The sequence below is a fragment of the Caretta caretta genome, chromosome 4, assembly GCF_965140235.1.
Source record: "Caretta caretta isolate rCarCar2 chromosome 4, rCarCar1.hap1, whole genome shotgun sequence".
Classification (NCBI taxonomy): Eukaryota; Metazoa; Chordata; order Testudines; family Cheloniidae; genus Caretta; species Caretta caretta.
Genome location: NC_134209.1, coordinates 134,474,295 through 134,498,998, shown reverse-complemented (window position 1 = coordinate 134,498,998; position 24,704 = coordinate 134,474,295). Strand labels below are relative to the sequence as shown.

General features: G+C 38.0%; 1 protein-coding gene across 11 annotated transcripts in view; it reads right to left on the bottom strand.

Annotated features, from left to right (window-relative positions):
* The window catches only part of ZFYVE28 (zinc finger FYVE-type containing 28), a 324,770-nt gene that overhangs the window by 34,319 nt on the left and 265,747 nt on the right, over positions 1–24,704 (bottom strand). For 8 of the 11 annotated variants that reach the window (XM_075128096.1, XM_075128094.1, XM_075128095.1 and 5 more), the window contains one exon: positions 13,271–13,375. The exons of 1 other annotated variant lie outside the window; for it this stretch is intronic. In XM_075128096.1, coding sequence (XP_074984197.1) covers positions 13,271–13,375 — 105 coding nt within the window. Of the gene's footprint in view, positions 1–13,270; positions 13,376–18,079; positions 18,598–24,704 lie in introns of those variants that run through there. 2 more of the 11 variants (XR_012668216.1, XR_012668217.1) reach the window with 2 other exon arrangements.

Sequence of the window (24,704 nt, the reverse complement as noted above, 5' to 3'; positions counted from 1 at the left end):
GCTTATTTTGAAGCAGAAATTTGACTCACTGCAAAACCAAGAGATGATACATTTTGCAGTTAAGTTATTCTGTCATAATTCACACACACACAAAGTAACATTTCAGAGATGTTGAAATGAGATAAATCACACTGTAGAAAAATTTGAAAAAATGTTTTCTATGATTACATACATCTTCAGCTTCAAGGAATAATATTAACACTGCTGTACGTCATGCTGGAAATTGGAAAGTGATATCAGTCAGTTCTTTAGTTCTGATCTATATTCCACAGAAAAAGACTTCGGGTCAGATTGTTTTGCTATCATGCTATTATATGCAAAGCTATTATGAAATCATATAAGGAAGGTGTACCCACTAGATTTAGTGTAAATCAGTGTAGCTCCTTTGACTTCCATGGAGTTATGCCAGTTTACATTAGCTGAGGCTCTGGCCCTATGTTAACAATCCCTAAAGTTCCATGGTTAAAAACTGAAATTAGTTTGAAAAAGGAAATTCTGAATTTAAGGCTGTATATATTTGGCTCCCTCATGCATATGCATTATGACACAGTCCTAATTATACTCCTACATACCATTTCTCAAATTATATATTATATCATGCATTCTTTTCTCCCACCTTAGAGATCTAAGTTTGTCTCTTATAATAATTTTCTTTTTATACCTAAGCTAATTTTTTTTGTCATAAGGATCCATTATATTTTTGACTTTGAATGGGATTTTCAAAAGTGCCTACGTAATATAGGATTACAAGTCCCATTGAAATTCATTTAGGTGCTTTCTGGAAATCCCACCCATTGTCTTTTTATATAAAGCCTCTTCTGTAAGTTATTATTCTCATATAATGTTTATATAGCATTAGCACCTAATGGCCTCAACTAGGTCAGGGCGCCAATGTGTGAGGCATTGTACAAATATTAAATGACAATCTCTGACTTACAGAAAGCAAATGGGTGAAGAAATAACTTTCTAAAAAATTAGAAGATATCAGTGTTGGTTTCTACCAGAGTTTTTATGTCAATAGAGACTTGCTAGGTACCATATTTAGTATTTTGTTCAAATTTTTCTGAAATTTAAATGAAAATATGAAAAAAATGGCAAAATAAAGATATTGGAAAAAAATAGCTGGGAATGTAAAACCTAAACCATCTGAATTTACTTTCAAGAGTTTTCTGTTTCCATTGTGACAACACTATCTTTCAACAATTTCTCACTCGGTCAAATATGCACCCAAGGCTCTCAGAAATATACAGTCACTTTGGGAAAAGATACTGCAGAATGGAATAGATCTAAACTGCAAAAAACAATCCTTAACTTGAAGAATTTAAAAATAAAATTATTAAAAGCATCTTTGTGGGGGGGAAGGTAATAGTGTATAGTAATATGTTGAGAGCATCAGCCCAGGAGTCTGTTGGGGTGTGAATGTATGGGTTTCGATTTTGATTTTGAACCCTCACTCTCATACTGGAAGGATCTGAGAGCACTAAGGAGACAATGCACTCTTAAGGAGAAGATTGCATTTCATATTAACACATGGAGCTACATTGGCCAGCATAATAAATAGTAATATAATAGTTGACTCCAAAAGAAGCTATCCAGTTATAACTGTGTGAGACAGACAGAAATAGAGACTGAGATGCAGAAGTGTAGAATACTTTTTCCCACTTGAGGGACTATAGGAGCTACAGAAATTCATTAGCATAAAGTTTTCACATTCCCCTATTCCCCAAAATCAGTTCTCCTAACACAAAAAAATTAAATAAATAAAAAACAACAATCTGCTGAAGTCAGTTGTAAAATTTCCCAGAGCCAAGTCCTAATGTATCCAGTCATAGGAGTCAGCACCACAAAAAGCTGATTAATGTATTTAAAAGTGCCCTAAATTTTTAATTAAAAAAAGAAGCCATCTCTCCATTTTTCATGCAGTTCCAAGAGTGGGAAGAAATTCTCTCTTTTTTAAACTTAATTAGTGATTTTACATGACGTCTTCCCGTTGCCAAGAACTCTGCAAAGGTTGCAATTATTGTAGCAATTTAGTTAATTATGTATAATCTTAAAATCCCCAAACAACATTCTATTTTAAGTTTTTGGAAAAAAAGCAATTTGCACTATAAAGTTCATTTTCTTGAATCTAATAATTTATGTGCTATTAATAGCAAGGAAATGCCAATTGGCATTCAACAATGTTTTTATATCTTAAAAATGATAGACAAAGTCAAATTCACTGCCAGAAGCTGGGACTGGTTGACAGGGGATGGATCACTCAATAATTGCCCTGTTCTTTTCATTCCCTCTGAAGCATCTGACACTGGCCACTGTTGGAAGAGAGGATCCTGGGCTATATGGACCATCAGTCTGACCCAGTATAGCCATTCTTATGTTCTAAGTAACTAAATTATTAAAGGGTGAACTGAAAAATCAAAGGTGAGGCCCTCGTGACTGGAAAAAATGACTAAGAATTACAATTTGAAATAAAATAAAAAATAAAGAAATAAAATAAAACTGGTGAAAAAGAGTACCACTAGGTATAAATCAGTAGATAAGTTTATTGAACATAGGAAATACAAATGCTCCAACCACAGGCAGTGAGAAGGAACTGAAGGCGGGGAAGTTCTACCCTCACTTCAAAGCACAAGGAGTGGGCTGGGCCACCTCTACTGGTACTTCTAGGGAAAACTCTCTGGCACCAGGATGCACGCAACTCTGGTGTAACGAACAGATGCATACCCTCAAAGAACAACAAAACCTTTGCCCTTGTTTAAGATTCTTGTATATTTGTTTTGACTATTTTATTTAGTTTAGATAGAAAAGTAAAAAAATGTATTTAGGGATAATTATTCTATTTCTACCATATTGGACATTTTAAGCCCTGTATCTCTTCAATATGAAATCTAACATTAAAAAATAAAAACAAAAATCCTACAAGCTGAAGTTTTACCCTCATGTTATAACTTTGTTAAATAGTTATAAGTTCATATAACACATCTCAGTATCTTCTTTGGCAACGATTCTATCTCACTCACTCAGGACACTGAAGACGCATTAGACATTTGAAAAATTTAACCTGCCTGCAAACAGACTGTGGAATTTTCTAGGTGACATATGGTAGATTAGAAAATGCAGAGACCTTTGGATGTTTTGTTTGTGTCTGCTGGGGCTCCACTAAAAGTTTGTGAAAACTGGCATTAAAAACCAGGGGAGTCATGAAACACATCAAGAGATTCCTGCTGGTGAAAAACCAGAAAGAGCTGTTACAGTCAAAAATGTCTTGTGGTCTAAGATCATAAGCAAAAGCTGGCAGAGCTGATCAACTCTGATCTCTTTTGTATGCACCACTCCACAGGAAGTGGTCAGAAGATATGGTAATAAAGTAGTAAGGTAAACCATTATATAATACAGTGTATTATACCAGTTCTTCCCAAACAGTGGGTTGAGAAAAGGTTCTAGATGGGTCACAGGGCCCTAAGCAAACACATCCTTCTCCTGGCCCTTGCAGGGGGATGAAGGGATTTAGAAAGTGAGCCCACCTTGCACTCATCCTGCTCATGGGACTGGCTTCCTGCTCTGGGTGTTACAGCCTGTGGCACGGGGTCACAGTGCCATGCAGGTTTTGCCTATCAGGGTTGACTGGAGTCACTGCTGTGGGGTGAGCTCACTCTCCAGACCCAACCCTCACTCACACCCTGAGAAATCCCCTCTGTACGGGGTCAGGATTAGGGTTGCCGTGCTGCTGGGGAGGGTGCATACATGCAAGGTGGGTTTCCACACAAGACAAAATGCAGTTGATCGGTCACCTTAGTAAAAAGTTTGGGAACTACTGTATTTTACTATTATGTATTATTAGATATAACTATTAAAACAGCAGGTTGTGAATAAGAGTTCCATATCAAATACCCAGACTCACAGAGCTTAAAACATGCACAGACAATCTAGAATCGAACACCTTCCAGCAGGAATGTTAACAATTTAGGATGAAAAAAACAACTGTTGCATATTCTGATTTTCTCTTTACACACAAATCCCTTCCTCCTCCCTCAGCTACACTGGTTGAGATCTTTACTTTCCTGACCCTAGAATCTAAAGCTTTATATGCAGAGTAGTTAGCAGCAGCCTTTATAAATTCTGAACTGTCTTTTCAGAAATGAGAGCAAGGAAAGGGGAAAAAAATAATCTACAGTTACCCAGTGACCAAAATGTGGTATTCCCAAACAAAAGCCTAAATTAAGATAGAGTTAAGGTTGTACTGCCAATACGTATACCTTAAACAAACACACGCACACCCCCTCTGATTGGAACAATGTAATTAAAAAATTTAAACATCTGAAAGTGAGGAAATTCACAGTTGAGCTTAATCAAGTAACTGATCCATCCCCATGTTCCTGATCACACATGGATTTGCCCGAAACATCTTTAATCTCCACACATTATAGCCTCCTGCAATTCCAGTAGAAGCCACCTCTCCCACTATATCATCCCACAATTTACATATTACCACAATAGCCATCCACTCACTTCATATGAGCCACCTTGCCAATCACAAAGCCTCCACCAATTCACCTTCCTTTCATGAACCAGACAAACATCATCTCACCTCTTCCTCTACTGACCAAAGATGGTCTTGTGACTCCTTGTCCCACATTCCCTCAAATACATGTTTGTTCAGCACATGCATCCACACTGACAGTCTGGGATTTACGCAAACTGTTGAAAACAGGGCTTTGGAGCTGTGCTCTGGCTCCACTCCAGCTCCAGGCAAAAACCTGCAGCTCCACTGCTCTGGAGCTGCTCCGCGCTCCAGCTCTAGGCTCTGCTCCAAAGCCCTGGTTGAAAATATACAATTTTACCTTTCCTGGGTATTTGGCTGGTTTCATCATTTTACATTAATTATTTAGTAACAAGAACAGGAGATCTTGCCCTAATTAGCATTTCCCCCCTCTCTAACTATAAAGACTTCGGTGTCTGGTTTAGACATTAGTATTTGCTGTTTGAGTAACTGCAATGCCCATTAAAGGTCTGAAATCCAGCATCCCATTGACTTATGTGGGTTTTGGATCATTCTAAAGGAAATAAGATTCACCTTGCACTCAAAATATGGCATTAATATTTTCCAAAGAAGTTGATGGTGCAGTGCTGCTACATGGAGGATTTGAGTTACCTGCCATGCTTAAGACATCAACTCACACAGTTAGATCTAGTGAGATTGGAGTAGTCAAGTAATTAAACCAGAACTTCCCCTCTGAATTATTATTATATTCAAAAGAGCTGTCTGGGGTTTTTGGGAAAAATAATCCAAAACACAGATATTAAATGGAGAGACATGTTTCTCTGATTAAAAACAGTGTTAGTCTGCTGGAGAAGGCACCAGTTTTATTATTAAAAGGCCCCAAAATTATTATTTCCTATTAGTCCACAATTTTCCCTTTTCTCATATGAGTAGCTGAATCAGATCATCACTGACGGGGGGCTTTAGCTCTTTTCATTCTGTGTGAGCAGTCATTACAGAAGTGGAGACAAGGGAAAAGGAAATTGTAATTCAAAAATTAAGAAGTGGACTGTAGCACACACCTTAGCCAGGCAAGTGGACTGTTACTAATTCATTAATATATCTTAAAAAGAAAAGGAGTACTTGTGGCACCTTAGAGACTAACCAATTTATTTGAGCATGAGCTTTCGTGAGCTACAGCTCACTTCATCGGATGCATACCGTGGAAACTGCAGCAGACTTTATATACACACAGAGAATATGAAACAATACCTCCTCCCACCCCACTGTCCTGCTGGTAATAGCTTATCTAAAGTGATCATCAAGTTGGGCCATTTCCAGCACAAATCCAGGTTTTCTCGCCCTCCACCCCCCCACACAAATTCACTCTCCTGCTGGTGATAGCCCATCCAAAGTGACAACTCTCCACACAATGTGCATGACAATCAAGTTGGGCCATTTCCTGCACAAATCCAAGTTCTCTCACCCCCCCACCCCCCTCCCAAAAACCACACACACAAACTCACTATCCTGCTGGCAATAGCTCATCCAAAGTGACCACTCTCCCCACAATGCGCATGATAATCAAGGTGGGCCACCCCCAGCACAAATCCAGGCCTTCTCACCCCCCCAACCTCCATACACACGAAGGCCTGGATTTGTGCTGGGGGTGGCCCACCTTGATTATCATGCGCATTGTGGGGAGAGTGGTCACTTTGGATGAGCTATTGCCAGCGGGATAGTGAGTTTGTGTGTGTGGTTTTTGGGAGGGGGGTGGGGGGGTGAGAGAACTTGGATTTGTGCAGGAAATGGCCCAACTTGATTGTCATGCACATTGTGTGGAGAGTTGTCACTTTGGATGGGCTATCACCAGCAGGAGAGTGAATTTGTGTGGGGGGGTGGAGGGCGAGAAAACCTGGATTTGTGCTGGAAATGGCCCAACTTGATGATCACTTTAGATAAGCTATTACCAGCAGGACAGTGGGGTGGGAGGAGGTATTGTTTCATATTCTCTGTGTGTATATAAAGTCTGCTGCAGTTTCCACGGTATGCATCCGATGAAGTGAGCTGTAGCTCACAAAAGCTCATGCTCAAATAAATTGGTTAGTCTCTAAGGTGCCACAAGTACTCCTTTTCTTTTTGCGAATACAGACTAACACGGCTGTTACTCTGAAACCTGTTAATATATCTTCTTCACTTACATTTTTTTAAAATTGATGAAGTCTTTACTTAGCTAAATAAAGCAACCTTGTGCTTCCGTTGTCGACACTCTTACATTCCCTCCCCCTTTTCCCACAATGTGTTCTACACCCATCTGCTTCATTTTTATTATAGCGCCAATCCTGTAAAGCATTTAAGCTCATGCTTAACTTTAAGCACATGAGTAGTCCCATTAATTTATCTTCAATTAAACAATTTAAACACATGTTGTAAAGTGCTTGTGAGGATCTAGCCCAATAACTTGAAGGGATGGTGAGAGCTGAGAAAGAAGGGACTTCTGCAGACAGCATTTAATTTTAAAAGCGACTGACTTTCATAGCTGAGTAAAGAACATATACCTGAAATCTAAATTGATTAGATTCAAGCATTACACTTTATTTCTTTAACAATATAAAAAAGTTCTTCAATGTGTGTACACTTATAGAAAAAGAAAGGAAAAGGAAACAAATTCTTTCACTGAATCTTTGTGTTTGCATACATAGTGGATAAATTCTGTTCTCTGTCTACTGATGTCAATTCCACTGAAGTCAAAGGTCCAGACTTACACTGGTGTAACTAAGATCAAACATTTGCCTCGTGCTGGGAAGTTGCATGATACACAGATCACTCTGAAACCCCAGAGAAAATGTAATATGTTTATTTTCTATTGATAAAAATGACAAGTGATTTTGACTGCCTCAATTTTGGGTGCTTAACTTGGAAAAAATTTGCAGAGGGCCAATTTCCAGAAAGTGCTGAGCACCCAACCATCTGAAAATTGGGCCCTTTGTTGAGTTTAAGCTGGCCACCCAGAAATGGAGGTATGTAACATCACCAGTTACTTTGAAATATTTGACTTACATATATGTCCGTAAGGGCACATTATTCAATAAATACATTTGACCTTATCCTTATCCATAAGTATATTGTGTTAGTGGTAAATTCCTCTGTTACTATTAAAGTTAAGATGTGATTGCACATAAAAGATTTAGCTGTTGACATAATTATACAATGTTTGGAAACATCCAGTATGTTATTGTTCTGATAGTGCCAAAAAGGTGTGTGGAGCACTGGCTGGGAAAAAGACAAGACAGAACAGCAGGGCATGTGATGATTCAATGCATCTCCTAAGCAGCTTTCTTCAATAGGATTCCACTGACTCTCAACTAGAATTTAAAGTTCACCTTCCCCCATCCCCCTGTCCCCCAACCCCCAGCAAAAATCCTGAAGGAAAGCAGGTAGTGGCAACATCAGGTTATTCTTCCCTGAATGCATGGATCCAGGCTTATATAAGGATGTGGAATATTCTCCTCTTGGTGAATCTAGCCCTAAAAGATTAAGTAGAGGGCATTTTAGATCACAGACTCATCTTCAGGTGCAGGGATGATGGTGGTGGGGAGTTGTATGTGCATAATTTCTCCCCCACTGCAACATGAGAAACACTGTAGGGTCCATGTATCATTCTGAATTAAATTGTTTAATTGTTTCAATTCCATGACAACTGGTAGCTAGAAAGTTTTTCTTACTTCTTTGTAATATCAGTGTCAGTTAGCCTACTATAACCTTCAAAGGATTATCGCAGCAGCATGAAGAAATTGATGTTCAAGTAGTAAATGCTTCCCTCTTCCTCTGCTCGTCTGACAGATAAATAATGTTAAAGAGATATTTAGGGTTAACCCAATCTTCTCTGCTCTCAGAGATGCATCTCTCACTCTAAAGAGTTTGACAACCCTAAGGGAAATTCATTAATGAAATGTTGCCAAATAAAATATGAAACTATACTGCAAAAGGGCATACATGAAAAAATAGCACTAACTTAAATAAGAAAAGGGAAACAAGTGATGAATGGTTTTGTGTGACTTGGTTTCTCAGGGGTTCATGTAAATATATTTTTTAAATTTCAATCCACATTAGTTCTCAACCTCTGAACTTTGATTTCTGCATAGAGTTCAAAGTCAAAAGCCAAAAAACAAATAGTTCAACCTACCAAATTTGTCCTGTGTTGGCATCAAATCAACTCAATTTGGGCCAGAGTACAATACCCTTACTCACAATGAATAGTACCTTACACCACAAAGAGTCCCACTGAAGTCAACAGGACTACTTGTGCAGTAAGATAGTGTGCATAGCAGTATCACGCTTTGGAGCTATTTGAATTATTTCAATGCTAAACTCACAAAGCTCAAAACTGGACACAGGTTTGCTCATAAGCATTATGAATGTTAGCAAACTCTCCCATTAATGTGCTTAAAACTGAAAATTTGTAACAACATCCTAAAGCAAGCAAGTAAATTTAACATGGTTTGGGATTACACTGGACAAAATGACAGGTTTCAGAGTAGCAGCCATATTAGTCTGTATCCGCAAAAAGAAAAGGAGGACTTGTGGACCTTAGAGACTAACAAATTTATCTGAGCATAAGCTTTCGTGAGCTACAGCTCACTTCATCGGATGCATGCAGTGGAAAATACAGGGGGGAGATATTATATACACAGAGAACATGAAACAATGGGTGTTACCATACACACTATAACGAAAGTAATCAGCAGGAGAGAAAAAAAACCTTTTGTTTCTATGCCAACAGGTGATATTCATTCCCTTCCACAAAAGTAAATAATGCATTTTGATTCCTATTTACATTCTTATTGCAGGTTATTAGAGAAAACAGCAAAAAGGTAAACATTTAGACCACACATTTAAGAGTAAAGAAGGAAAAAAGAATCAATAAAAGTGCCAAAAAATAACAAAGACGCATGAGGGGTACAACTCAGGAAGAGTGCAATAATGTAACAGAGAAAAGGTAAGACTGTAAAAAGCTAGTTGAGAGAATGAAACAAACATTGCAGAAGTTAAGAAAGGAGATTTTTCAAGTACATAAGGAGCTGCTGGGGACCTTTACAAGACAGCAGAGAGAGTTTAATGACGGAAAACACTGCAAAAAGCGTTAGTAAATGACTTGTATGATTGCTTAGGAGGGACACAGTTACCTGTCCAGCATGTTTTCCATAATATATAAGAATGATGCCCAAGGAGCTTGAGTTACATTAAAACATTATAAAATTCTGGAGAAAGATATTGATGAAAAAACTGTAAGATACCAGGACAAGATGGAGTTCCTTTTATGATGGTTAAGGTGGTAAGAGGAACACGTTTAGAGAGATTGAAAAGCTTATGACAAAAAGGAAAGTTCTCAGGTGCTGGAAAGACAAATACTGTGTATGTATTTAAAAGGATCTAGTAAACTAGGGCTGCAATCCAGGAAAGCACTTAAGCACCTGGTTTAATTTAAGGCACACAAGTATTCTCAATGCTTTAAATCAGGATAGTGACAGGGTTAAAGTTAAGCACGTTCTTTAGTGCTTTGCTGAATGGGGGGTTTCACTATGAAGCTTTGACTCCTAGTAACTTTGATCAGATAGAGAGTTGGAAAATTCTTAATTTTTACAATGGCATCCAGGGATTTAGCAATGATTCTCACAGTGACATAGCATGGACACTCACACAACAGTGCAAGCCTTATAAATCTGACTTAATTTTCAGAAGAAACAACACAGAACACGAAGAAGTGAAAAAGGTGTAGACACAAGTTATCTTAACTACAAGAAACATTAGTACAGTGGCACACAAAATACTAATTTACAAGGACAGGTGAATATGGTGCAGGAGATATGCTGCTCTAGCTGATAAAGAATTACTTGTCCTCAAGGCTCCTGTAATCTCTGGTGAACACTTGAGATATCCTGTATTGCCCATTTAGCAATCACTGCGCCTGGAGTGGACTTATTCCAGTGTTACACAGCGTGCTTAGCAGAGGCCAACCACATTTGGCAGATAAAATTTTCTTTATTCAAAGGAAATTGGTAAGTGGAAATACTTCAAAAATGGAAAGACACAAAGAATGGTTTTACCATGCAAAGATAAACACATTAATCAAAGAAACAGAAAGGACAGATACAATAAGACCACTTTACATTTAATTCCCCTCACCAAAAAAACTAAGGTCTTGTCTATATGGGAACACTCAGAAAAGTTCATCTGTATTAACTAAAGGTGTACATTTACAGTGGATTAGTTAAACTGCATTAAACCCCTGTATAGATGCTCTCGTTCAGAATTAAAGTGGCCTCAATTCAGTTTAGTTTAATTCACTTTAATATAAACCCAAATTCCTTGGGCAACATTTCTAGATATTCTGGAAAATTTACTGGACTGGTATGTCTGACCCTTGTACTATGCACTTTGAATTAAACTAAACTGAATTAAGGCCACTTTAATTCTGAATGAGAGAGTCCACTCAGAGATTTAATGCAGTTCAATTAATTTACTTTTAATTCACACCTTTTAGTTAACTTGGATTAATTTTCTGGAGTAGCCCCATGTATACAAGCCCTAAAAGATGCAAATGAAGGCAAAGGAAGGATGGGATGCTTAGAATAATTTAGGAGTAATGAGTTTACCTAGAAAAAAAATCAAAGATTAAAAAACCTCAAGAAAGTTTTGTGCAATTGACATTTCAGACAGACATGTGCGGGACCAACTTACAGCCAGAGTCAAAGATCAAAAATTCAATAAGATGGGAGGAAAACAGACTTTCCAACAACTTTTTTTATGATTGCTGATAAAAATTAGTGCAACATGCAAACAGAAAAGGTGGGAAGAGCAGGAATTGCATAACCCATCAGGAAAACTAGATGCCTCCCTACAATGCCATTATTTGGCATTTGGAAGTACAGAAATCATTTTAACTGCAATCTTACAATGGAGGCACTCAAAAAAAATTATTATTTTGATATGGTACTTCCTCTGACATTTTTAGAGAAAGACCATCTTTCCCCCCATTCCTGCTTCCCCAAACTTCTCAAACTCTTGAATTCTTGATCCTACACCAAGGTCAAGGAGCACTGAATACATATAAACAGTTGAAAAATAAAGAGGCAAGAAGAAGAACAAAAGAAGAAAAGCAGAGAATTATCACAGATCTAGAAACACCAGAAATGACTAAAATCTCAGTATCTCTCCGAATGTCCTGTTAAAAAGGCAATGTCATTTCTATGACAATACTAAAAAAGCAAAAGAACGTTTATTTCTGTTTTAATAACCTTTTGTTGCCCTAAAATGTATTCCCTCATAAGTAAGGCTTGAGTTTGTCACAGAGGTCATGGAAGTAATGAATTCTCTGACTTTCTAGGACCCCTGTAACTTCTGCAGTGGCCTGTGTGGCTGGCCCGGTGGCCTCTGAGCAGCTCGAGCAGCTCCTGGGCCAGCCTCACTGGCTGCTGCTGGGGTAGTCATGGGCTATTTCCCCCTCCCCCCCCCCCCCCCCGCAGCAGCTGCAGGAGTTTGGATGTGGGAGGGGGATCAGGTCCGGGGATTGCGGCGTGGGAAGGGGTGAGGGCTCTGGGTGGCACTTACCTTGGGGGGACTCCCCAGAAGTGGCAACATGTCCCTCCCTCCTCAGCTCCTAGTTCTGAGAGCTGCCTCCGCCCACAGGCATCACCCCCGCAGCTCACAGTTCCTGGCCCATGGGAGCTGTGGAGCTGGGGCTTGGAGCAGGGGCAGCACATGGAGCTATAAGCTGAGGGAGGGACAGCCCCCGTCCCCTCCTCCCCAACACCAGCGATGGTCTTGGGCTGCGCACTGCCACCTGCACCCCCCAGCACCAGCAGGGGTCCCGGATTGCCCCCCCCCTCCATTGAGGACCCATGGCGTCCCCCAGGGCCACACACCCCTGAGCTGCCCCTTGCTTGAGCACCCACGGCACTCCCTGGGCCATACCCCCCCAAGATTTAGTCAGAGGTATATAATACAAGTCATGGACAGGTCATGGGCCATGAATTTTTGTTTACTACCTGTATTTTTGGGCCACAAAATAATAGAAAAACTAAATAAACTGTTCTTAGTTGTAAAAAGAAAAGGAGTACTTGTAGCACCTTAGAGACTAACCAATTTATTTGAGCATAAGCTTTCATGAGCTACAGATGCTCAAATAAATTGGTTAGTCTCTAAGGTGCCACAAGTACTCCTTTTCTTTTTGCGAATACAGACTAACACGGCTGTTACTCTGAAACCTGTTCTTAGTTGTGACATTCCTCTGATTTTACTATTAGATCCCAGGGAAGCAGAAAACAGATGGCAGAAGCATGCCATCTGGAAAGCCAAGACCTAGTAATGTATAGTCACTCACTGTTTTTCAGTAATAGTCTCTTTCTGCGATGAAGTCCTTTTGTATCAGGTGTATAAAACTCTCTGTCTAAAATGTATTTTAAAAGCTAGTTATCTTAAGTACCTCTTTAGAAATGTACCTAAAAAGTACCTCTTTGAACATAATGAAAAATGAGATCAGATGATGATCCCAAATGTTGTACAATTCATTGTTGTGTACCTCATGACGATGCTCCGCAAACAGTAAGACTCTCACAATGACTTTATTAGCATACAAAACGAGCTTCACAAATAAATGTGCCTGTGTTCTGAAAGGAAGAATTATCTGAAGTGCTGCTGTCACTTTAGTGTTAATTCAATGAAAAATTGTTGTCAACCATCACTCAATACAATTAGTCAAATGTGACTGTGAAGTGAGATTATTATTACCTCAGAGTGTATATGCTGGAGAGACTACATGTAGTGACAGAAACACTGTCATAGTCACTGCTGGAGATGGAGTTGAGGGGGGAATCACGTAAGCCATCCTGAGAACTGAAAAAAGCATATGGAAACAAAATGAACTGCTGAAAAGAACAAAAATGAGAATAGAGCAATGGATCACAAATGATCATACCAAAAAAAGAAAAGTAAACCGACAGTAACACTCATTTACTCTCTGGGAGCCCAGTTATATATTTGAACATATTTTAGATTAGTACAAAAAGCGCAGATCAACTGGCAGGATTAATGGGCATGCTCTCTGTGAAAATCATCAATTTAATTTATAGTATGCAGTTAAGAACACTGGGGAAAGAACAAAAGACCCTAGTTATTTTAAAGTGTGAGTGCAAAAGTGTCTACATGTTGTAAATATTGGCCGACATTTTAGAATGAAGATACACCATGACCAGGCATCCTGAAAATCATTGTATGTTTCATACCAATATAACCACAGAAATAAGCCCAAAGAACTTTTAAAATGCCAAGACAAGTTTCAGCTAACAGTTTCCAAACTGCTGGAAGGAAGGAAGGAAAAGAATGGGAAGGGAAAGTCAATGTGGTAAATGGAGAGTTGCTTCTTGCTTCCTGTCCTGCTGCTATACTATATGATTTAACAAGTCCATTATTCAGTAAGTCAGCACAGGACTGCATGGCCCCCAAAATTGCCATGTGGCTCAAAATTTTATCTAAAGCCTGATTGACATTCCTATGCAGAGCTTGAAAGAATGGCCACATGACAAACCACTGCTACTTTATAAATCTACTGGCTACCAAGCAAAACATGAACTATTTAAAACAATGGACTACACCCAACAATGAAACAGCTTGTAAATATTATATGATCTTTAAAGGGACACTGTCGACTTGAAATGTAGCCAATTTCAAAATTAGAATTAAAAATAGTTTCAGGCAGTACTCCTGCTGCACCTTACTAATTTGCAAATAACAGTGTTTATATCTCAGTGACAATTTACCACTCTGCTATTGGAAGTTCCACACACTGAAGGAAATTAATTTACAGTAGATAAAGAAAAATGTACTCCTGAGCAAATTTACCACAGTAGTATTGGTTCTAGGCATTACAAAAAAAATCTTTAAAGCCCTTTGAACGAATGAGTTCTGACAATGAAAATCTTTAGACATCCAAAGTCTGTCTTAGAAATATATTTAGTTTGAAGAAACGTAATTGGTTAATTTGAATTAATTGTTTTTTTCCTCTACCTGACAATTTGTGAAATTCTCATGCATTTTGACTGGCATGTATGTATGGGGTATGCATTCAAGACAGGTGTAAACTAGATTCTCTACTCCGGTCATATTTAAAACACAGCTAGTTTTGCAGGCAAGTGTCCAGAAGAACACTTAAGGGGAATTTTTCAAAGGTACATGCTCTAATCTAATTAAGAAACAATAAGATTTGTTTGCATGCCTCCCACACATTGCTTTCAAAATATACCCCTTCATGTTCCTCATTTCTGATTGCCAATTTAAAAATAAATCCCAGAGTATATTATGTTTTAGTTGAAAGAAGGAGTGTCACACTGGGAAAATAATTTATCAGACTTCAACAAAAATCCATTTAATTTTCATTTGTTTTAAGTAATTTCCCTTGCCAGTTCTGCTCACTGTGAAGAGACATTTGCATTTAAACAAAGATTCGCTCTCATACTCATCTTCACCTTCTTAATTCTGAAATATGGTCATACTGCTAATATATGGCATCATAATCAGTTCTATGGCAGCAAAATGATATAATAAATACAAGATTATGAGTCCACAGTATGATCACACAGGAGAAACTGCCTTCTCAAGATGAAAGCTACTGCTCAAACTCAAATATCTTCAGTAGGAGTAACACTATTATAGAATACAGAAAACGATTAGCAGTTTCTTCTTTTATAATTTTTCTATTTCAATTTTGCCCCTCATCTGAAATTTCCTCCAGCTGGTAATAGTTTCTTCAAGAAGGGAACAAGTCCTGCTTTCCTTATTTACTTTTCTGTTAAATCCTGCATGAAGAAACCCAGTGGTTATTTCTCAGTTTCCAGCAATACAGAAATATTGTATCCAGTTTTGCTAAATTTAGTAGTCCACACATTGTAAACATTAGGAGTCAGACTGCAAACATTTTAAAACTGGCTAAAGAGCCAGGAGATTTTTAAAAAACATTCCAGATTATTTATTAGGGCTGTAGATTAATCGCAGTTAACTCACGTGATCAACTCAAAAAATTAATCGTGATTAATCGCACTGTTAAACAATAGAATACCAGTTGAAATGTGTTAAATATTTTGGATGTTTTTCTACATTTTCAAATATATTGATTTCTATTACAACACAGAATATGAAGTGTACAGTGCTCACTTAATATTACTATTTTGATTACAAATATTTCCACTGTAAAAATAATAAACAAAATAAATAGTATTTTTCAATTCACCTCACTCAAGTACTGTAGTGCAATCTCTTTATCATGAAAGTGTAACTTACAAAGGTAGATTTTTTTTTTGTTACATAACCACTCAAAAACAAAACAATGTAAAACTTCAGAGCCTACAAGCCCATTCAGGCCTACTTCTTGTTCAGTGCTGCCCCACTTCTTATTTACAATGTCACCAGAAAGTGAGAACAGGCATTTGCATGGCACTTTTGTAGCCAGCATTGAAAGGTATTTATGTGACAGATATGCTAAACGTTACTATGCCCCTTCATACTTCGGCCACCATTCCAGAGGACATGCTTTCATGCCGATGATGCTTGTTAAAAAAAATTTGTTAATTAAATTTGTGACTGAATTTCTTGGGGGAGAATTGTATGTCTCCTGTTCTGTTTTACCCACATTCTGCCACATATTTCATGTTATAGCAATCTTGGATGGTGACCCAGCCCATGTTCATTTTAAGAACACTTTCACTGCAGATTTGACAAAACGCAAAGAAGGTACAAATGTGAGATTTCTAAAGATAGCGACAACCCTTGACCCAAGGTTTTAAAAATCTGAAGTGCCTTCCAAAGTCTTAGAAGGATGAGGTGTGGAGCATGCTTTCAGAAGTCTTAAAAGAGCAACACTCAGATGTGGAAACTACAGAACCTGAACCTTAGAACGTTGCTTAGGGATATGAAAATGACACTGCCCTGAATCACATAAGTTACATTGACTTAAAGTGGTGTCCACACTGCACCGTGTTGGTGGGAGATGCTCTCCACCGACATAACTTCTGCCTCTCGTGGAGGTGGAGTAATTATGCCAACGGGAGTGCGCTCTCCCATTGGCATAGTGTGTCTTCACCAGTGCACCTATGTAGCGTGGTAGTGTAGACTTACCCTCAGACATGGTCTGCAGACCTCAGGTTGAAAACCACTGGTTGAAGAGGAATCAGAAAAAAAAAGTGTCTGAATTCCACTCCACACTCCCATCGCTTGTCAAAGGTTTTTTTGTCAGGTGCCAAAGACCTGTGCCTGCTAAAATTTGCCCCTTGGGGTCTCTTCCATCATTTAAATGTATGCCTGCTAGTAATTCTAATTAATGCATATGCTTCTGCAATGTGCTTTAGAATTTAAGCTACTTAAATTCAACAATAGACTTTATAGGTTAGACAGAGTTAGTCTTGCTATTATTCCTCCATATCTATACAAATAAAAAATTTCTGAGACTTTTGGGTACTGTATCTGTCTCAGACTTAAAAATTATCTGCTATATGGCTAAATAGGTGCAAACTCTTGGTTGACTAACCTGTCAACATGTAATGTAGATTTATGTCAGGCCATCTTCATACCAGAGAAATTCCTCTGACTCCATTTTGTGTCCCTAGCTTTTATTTGGAATAAGCAAAAGTCACTCCACCATTAGAAGCTGCAGGTCACACACAACTGAAAGCTGCAGGTCACATGATAAGGTTAGCAAGTCATAGGTCTGGGGTAAACAACAGCAGTGAGTGTTTGGAATGTGCACCCCAGAATAAGGTAATGTAGGCATGCATTCAAGCTGATAATGTTTGGCAGGGAGCATGAGCAGAAAAGACCTGATAAGACAGTGAGCGTGTGCAGTAAAGATCTGATAGCTGACAGAACAGTATAAAAGGCAGACGGCTAAAATGGTTAAGAGAGGAGTGAACAAGGAGTTATGAAAGTGAGGAGAGAAGTTATACAGGTGAGAGGTGGAGAGTGGACGAACTGGCAAGAGAGCTGATCAAGAGAGGCAGCTACAGCAGCAGCAAAAGAAAGCCGACAAGACAAAGGAAGCCTCCAAGTTTTTAAATCATAGTATTAGAGTGTGTGTGTGTGTGTGAAAATGTCTGAGTGTGTGTTAATTGTAATTTACCTCTGTAAACCAAAGTACAATTTAAGAACTGCTGTCAGTGATCCGTTGCAGACCAGATATCTGTAACAGAGCTCAAACATTTAGAATAATTTGAACTGTATGCAGTTGCGTTCTGAATACTCTAACTTGCAATAACAGATTTGTATTTTAGTTAGGTTTTTAGATTATATTGTATTAGGGATTATTAGTTACATTAATACAAGGATTTTTTTTATTTTTATTTTTTGAAATACTGTCTGTGTCAGTCATTTATTAGAAGTCAGTATCCATGTCCTCCAAGTTTCTCCTCAGTTATCCCGGAGACCCATATCTGAGGAACACAGATTAAGGGGGGTGATAGGTCGGTGATTCTAGGGGCACCCCAAGTTTTGGAGTGATAGTCTAGATACATAAAACACATCATCCCACACGATTATGGGAAAGCATTTATTTTTTTACCTGATTTACACATGAACCCTTCAAACAACTTCATTTTCTATAGTTATACAACAGATGAAGAATCAACATCTGAAAAGCTCTCTACACGTGGTCCCCCAAAAAGAAGACTTGTGGTCTCAGTCCTACATACAATACAGTTCACATTTCACATAATAACCAATATACTGGTAAGGTATTTCTTTACATACAGTCATATGAACACAAAATCACCCCAGTAGTTCAAAAACCACACAGAGCACCGAGAATGAAATAAATAAATAAATATTGGGAAGTCATACAAACCATAAAGCATTCAGTAACAGATTAAACAAATCTTTTCACATTAACAAAAATACATAAAATACTTAAATTAAATTTTTAACAGTGTCCCCTTGCGTATCCCGCCCTGTCTCTTTAACCTCGTTTTCCCATCCCTCGTCCTTTTCTTTCTTTGTTGAAGGGACTGGTATTTCCTACTTTATCTTTTCCATTCCCTCAGATGGTGAAAGGAATGGATGTTCATGCAGGATTAACCCTGAGGAAAACAACAAATAAAAACAGCATTACACTTACCTGTTAAATGTGTTTCTCCATCTGCACTTCTATGTGGAATTGTTTCATGAATGGCCTGATCATAACATTCTAAAGACAGGCATAACAGCTCTTCAGCTCATTTACATACCTTTTGACACCTGTAATGACTCTCTGCTGGACTTGAAGCTGTAAGTTGACATATTCGTCTTAACTTTCGTTCCACATCTGCTGAAATTCTCATCCATGCTGCCACCTTCTCACATGTTAATTAAAGCAACTCCCTCTCCTATGACTTCCCCAAATCCTAGCTTTTCAGGACTCCTGTATGTGCAGAAAGCTACAGCCTCATGGTCTTCTCATAAACATCAAGAAGCACGGCCTGATCACTGCCAGCCACAAACATCTCCATTTGTTTCTCATTCAGAAGCTGAGAATTACCATCCAGCCAGACTAGCTGATCAAAGTGGTTCTTTCTGGTTATACAACCTGTGAATCTTTGAATCATCTATGACTCTTTGGGACAGAGCCTCACCTGGTACAAACTGGCATAGATCCGTTGATGTAAATGGAGTGATACCGATTTATACCAGCTGAGGATTTGATCCCTGCTCCTTTTTAAAAAATGATCTCCATGGATTTGCTTCAGCCTACTTTGTATCATCTTTCACTACTCTCCTCATCTTACACCCTCCTCCTCAGAAACTAGTCAATACAGGAATATCTTTCCCTTTCCAGCTCTTGCCATCTGGAACAGCCCTTGTGTGTCTTTCTGCCTTACTAATACTCCATGTCAGTTCCAACCTGATCCACTAACCTCTTGCCTATGCCTGTCTCCCTTCTTTATATGCTAATTTTTGTTACTCTCTTTATGACTATAAACATTAGACAATGCCTTCCCTCCACTGTTTTCCATACTTAAACTCACATATGGTCAGTTATCTCATTTTTTATTTCTGTAGTGTGTTTGAGGATATACATTGTATGAAAGATTCCATTAAAGTTAAAGATAGTGTGATATATCAAAGGCAGGTTTAACTATTAGAAAAAATAATGTATACACATTTTTAAAAGTGTCTCGCTTCTCTGTGCCAATATAAAGTGAAAATGTCTACCAGAAATAGTAATATTTCGTTCTGGTTGATTATTTAGATTGTAAGCTCTTCAGGACAAGACACTCTGTGTTTATATAAGGCCCAGTGCAATGGAACTGCAATAATTATCGGGGTTTACAAACAATTTCCTGATGTTACAATAACTAATCTAACTGATAGAGAAAACATCTTTATCCACTTTTTTGGGCACTTCATTTACTCACTGCAATTTCTGTTATATTAACACTGTAACCTTATGTTTGATTAAACCTACTTAATGTGCATGAAATCAAGGTCCCCCATTATACTGTTCTCTTCTGTTCTCATTAGCACACCCTTAGAGACCTACTCAGGAGTTCCAGGGATCCTGTGAGATCCTGAGGTCAACTGACCTGCATTTCCTGCCTCATGGTTCCTGTAGTCAACCAGTGCTCGCTAGCTGCATGTGTTCATTAGCGCAGTTATAAGCAGATGAGTCATGCATGGACAGGCATATTTCACAATAGGTGTTAGCGTAATCAGTACTGGAAATACAAAACACTAATCCTTCCCACCATCCATCCACTCCTTTTATGAATTGTGCTTTTTTTTTTTTTTTACTGTATCTCCTTCTTGGTAACGAAAAGACATGCCACATCAATTTGGGCCTTGCTAGGTTTGTGGGACTCCTTGCTAAACCCAAAATAGTGGGTGAAAGGTGGATAAAACTTCGTTCCAACCTATGAACACGTTAGATAAAATTGTTTATGAAATTATGGATCAGAGCCAAAATGACCAGTGCATTTAAAATGAAAGAAACAATGAGAGTTTTTCAAAGTTTCTAATAAGGTTAGAGAATTGTTTTAGCAACACAAAGTTAAGATGGAAGGAAGTATGTATATATGGGACCAGGAGATATTTGTTTTGATGGAACACAATTTCCACGTCTTCTTGGGCATTACATTTCTGGGGAGCACTTGAGAATTAGCTTATGCATGGAGATAATAAAAATGCAAGGCAGTGAGCCTATACCTACAGGGAACATTAGCTATTATAACTCACATGTTGGTGGCCTCCTTGGACATGAGATAAAGGCTCATCCAGTGGTTAGGACACTAGCCTAGGACTTGTGAGACCAGAGTTCAATTCCCTGCTCTAGCAGACTTCCTGTATGACCACCCAGGACAATACTTTGTGCTTCAGTTCCCCATCTGCAAAATGGGGATAAAAGTACTTCCCTACATGACAGGGGAGGCACAAGGATGAACACATGAAAATATTGTGAAGCACTCAGATATTATGGTGATCGGGCCCATACAGGTATCTTAGATTGATAGATTTATCATCACACCATCAGGATTCTGTTTTCCACATCTTGAAAATTGTTCTGACCAGACTAAACAAGGAGAAGGAGTCTAATGATACCACACCTTCCATAGCTGTGTCCTCAACCACTCCTGAGATGTACCCCTAAAATTTATTTTATTCCTTCCATAGTGTATTAATTTTCTATCCTATCCTGTTCCTCCTACCTCTTTTATTAGAAAGTTCTTTTTTTAAAGAAAGAATCCAATTTAGTCAGCCAGGACATACCTGTCTTTTGGCAACATGTCTCTGACCAAAAAGGCAATCTTAAAAAACCAAAAACCCGAATACTTAATTCTGGCTAATAAGTATTGCTTTTTACTATGTGCTGTTTCTGTGATTTTCCAGCAAGTGAACAGAAATTATCAGTGAGAAAGTAATAAATAATTAATAGCAATTGCATTTGTTTTCTGCTATTTTGGCACTCTCTCTTATTTTTACTTTTTTTCTTTGGTTTGTTATACAGAATCAGACCCAAAAGCTAGCAACCAATACTGATGCTTTTTCCCCAACAAGGGCTTTTAATATTATCTGAAAAATGGTTAAGCACAGAACTCATCTTTTAAAAGTCTCTGTACAAATGCAAAAAGAGGAAATATATTCCTCTGTCCAAATGAAGATTTACACCTTTAAATGCTCTAGCTGTTTTCTTATTGTGTGCACTTAAAAGGTTTATATGGCAGCTGGTTGCACTAGGAGCAGGTCAGGGACACTTTACACCAACCCTAAATCACAATTAACTGTTTATTGTTGTAACAGTAAAACATTTTAATCCCACCAAGACCACCTATCATCACATCTCACAAGCATTTCATTCCGTGTTCAATACCAAATTGCAGTAAACTACAACTATATACTAGACTGTTTGGATAGCATGCTGATTTCACAAGGAAATGTCAAAGTTCTGTGAATTGCCTTTATCGAGAAAGTGTGTACAATCAGGAAATACTACCCAAAGTAATATTAAATAACCAGTTTCCTGGCATATTGAAAAGTTATTGTATTTCTTTCTTACTTTAAATACACCATAATTAACATGCTATCAAGGTCGGACAATGGTGATGTCACCCTTACTAGTGCTTTCCTATGATGTGATACAAGTAGACATGTTAACCAGTATTGCAGTTTTGAACCTGCGAACAATTTTGGAGAGTCTGGCTATTTTCTGCAACAAAATAAATGTGTGTTTGATGCTTGTTTTCATTAGTTTTAACAGTTTTTGGCCAGTTTCCACTCCATTCCCTGGGATGTGTATCCAGTATCTTAGGTTTAATAATTCCTTATTTCATAAGATATTATTAATTTCATTCATAGATTATCTATGAAATTTCAGCTACTTTTATATTCTAAGTGTACATTACCAACAAGCTAACTCTCTTAAATCTCTTGCGTCAACTATATTAAACTTAATCAGATGAACAGCTTTTAAAGCTTAGTTTTCTTTACTGGATTTTTTTATTATAGTGAAAACTGAGATTTAGTAGATTTAGTATTGCTTTTGCTGATAAAGGGCTTGCTGGTACAATACATTGACATTTTCATTTCATCCCAAGGCTGGATGATAACTGAAGTTACATTCTTAGTTACTGTGCAGAATCATGATGTTCCACATGTGAAGTCAAACATTGTAATATCTAATTTGAACCTAGTGCTGTGAAACATCTTGCAGAAAAGACTCACTGCCAAATTCAGTCTTGGTTGTACTTACTTATGCAAAGGGCAGGTCTACACTACGGGGCTAAGTCAACCAAAGTTACGCAACTCCAGCTACGTGAATAACGTAGCTGGAGTCAACGTACCTTAGGTCAATTTATTGCGGTGTCTCCACTGTGCTGGGTCTCCCGTGGACTTACCTTATGCCTCATTCCGGTGGAGTACTGGAGTCAACGGCAGAGCGATCAGCGGTCGATTTAGCGGGTCTTCACGAGACCTGCTAAATTGACCCCTGATGGATCGATCACTGCGTGTCGATCTACTGGTAAGTGGAGACAAGCCCGAAGTCTGAACTTTACCTACCATATAGATGCAGGATTCTATAATACAAACAAATGATTGTAAGAGGAACTGAGAAATTTCAATGGGGTGTTCAACAGAAGGCTAGGGAATCACTAAAGAAAAACTCACCCATGTGGACAGTTGCTGTTATTTTTCCAATCAACCACTCTCTCCCTAATAACTGTATTGACAGGAGACAGTTTCCTGATTCTTAGATGGCTGGGTTAAAGATTAGAATACAAACTGGCTATAGAGACAAGTTTTCATTTAAATACACAGTTTATCAACACCCATCTGCATTTAATTCATGGGAAAGGCATCTTGCTATCACGTGAACACAAGGAACAATTTCCTTAAATCCAACAGCCAGTAGAAGTTACATTTTAAAACCAAATTTATCAAAATCTTTGATTTCTATTCATTTATACGGGTACGAATGACTATAGCATATTCACATTTTTGTTAAGAGCCAACAATTAAATACAAGACTAAGGCTGTTTTACTGAAAACCTCCATTTACTTCACAGTTTACATATGACTAAATGTTGTAACGTATTACATGTAAGAAGAAAAATACCAAAATAGAAAGCTGGCATTGTAGGTGAAACAGCTGTTTATCTTTTTATGAAGAGTTCTGAACAATATATTGGGAAATGGAGCTTTAAAAATTCATAACTGCACAGTTGTAAGGCTAAGAAATTACAGCAACAAGAAGTGGAACAACTTGAGTGCCAGGCTCGGGAAGGTTAAATTAAGAATCTTAATGTAGGGTTGCAGTCAGTAATTAGGGACAGCTCAGAAATGTGCTTTGCACAGGCAATTTGCCCAGAATGCATCATCCGTTCTACTTGGGAAAAATCACTCTGCTCATTAAACTTCTGCTAACCAAATTTGAACATCTAACTACAACAGCTAATGAAAGATACACTATTACAGCTCATAGAAAATGAAAGGAAATATTAACAACGTTTTCCTCACTACTAAGCATAGCTCAGTTCTTATGTATACTATGAAAAACAGCTATACATGAGAAATCTTATTAGCACGCACACTCTAAATACTTGCAATAAATTAATAAAATAAAGGGAGTCTGGTGAAAATTCTGTATTTTAAGTTAGACAGAATAGACCTGGATGGAAACAGAGAGAAACCACTTAAGAATTCTAATTTAGGTGTTGCAAAGTCAATAAAGAGATAACATAATGGCACAGTGAAACCAGGCATATGAAACCTAAAATGCAAAAATGCTAGCAATGCATAGCCACATGGAACAAATTACCAAAGCCTTATTTGACAAGTAGAAGAATAATCCATCTTTACAATGATTCTTCAAACTCCAGAACTAAAGAATGTTTTCCATCATGTATAGCTCTTCATAAAGGGGAGAGTATTGTGATAGTTAGACTCAGCATTTTACTTATTCTGTCTAATTTATTCACAGTTAGAAAAACATGAAATACAGACCTAAACATTCCTTCTTCAGTGAATCTCATGCCTTTCTTCCCCTAAAACACTTCTTTGTTGCATAATTCTATTATAGTCTTTTGACTTATTGTTGATCTGCTATTCTTTAACAGTTTTCTTCCTTCACGGGTTTCTACTTTGTGTTAACGAACTGCTTGTACTTCATATATGCTGTCTTTGCAACAAATCACTGGTTCACCAGATCTTTACAAAT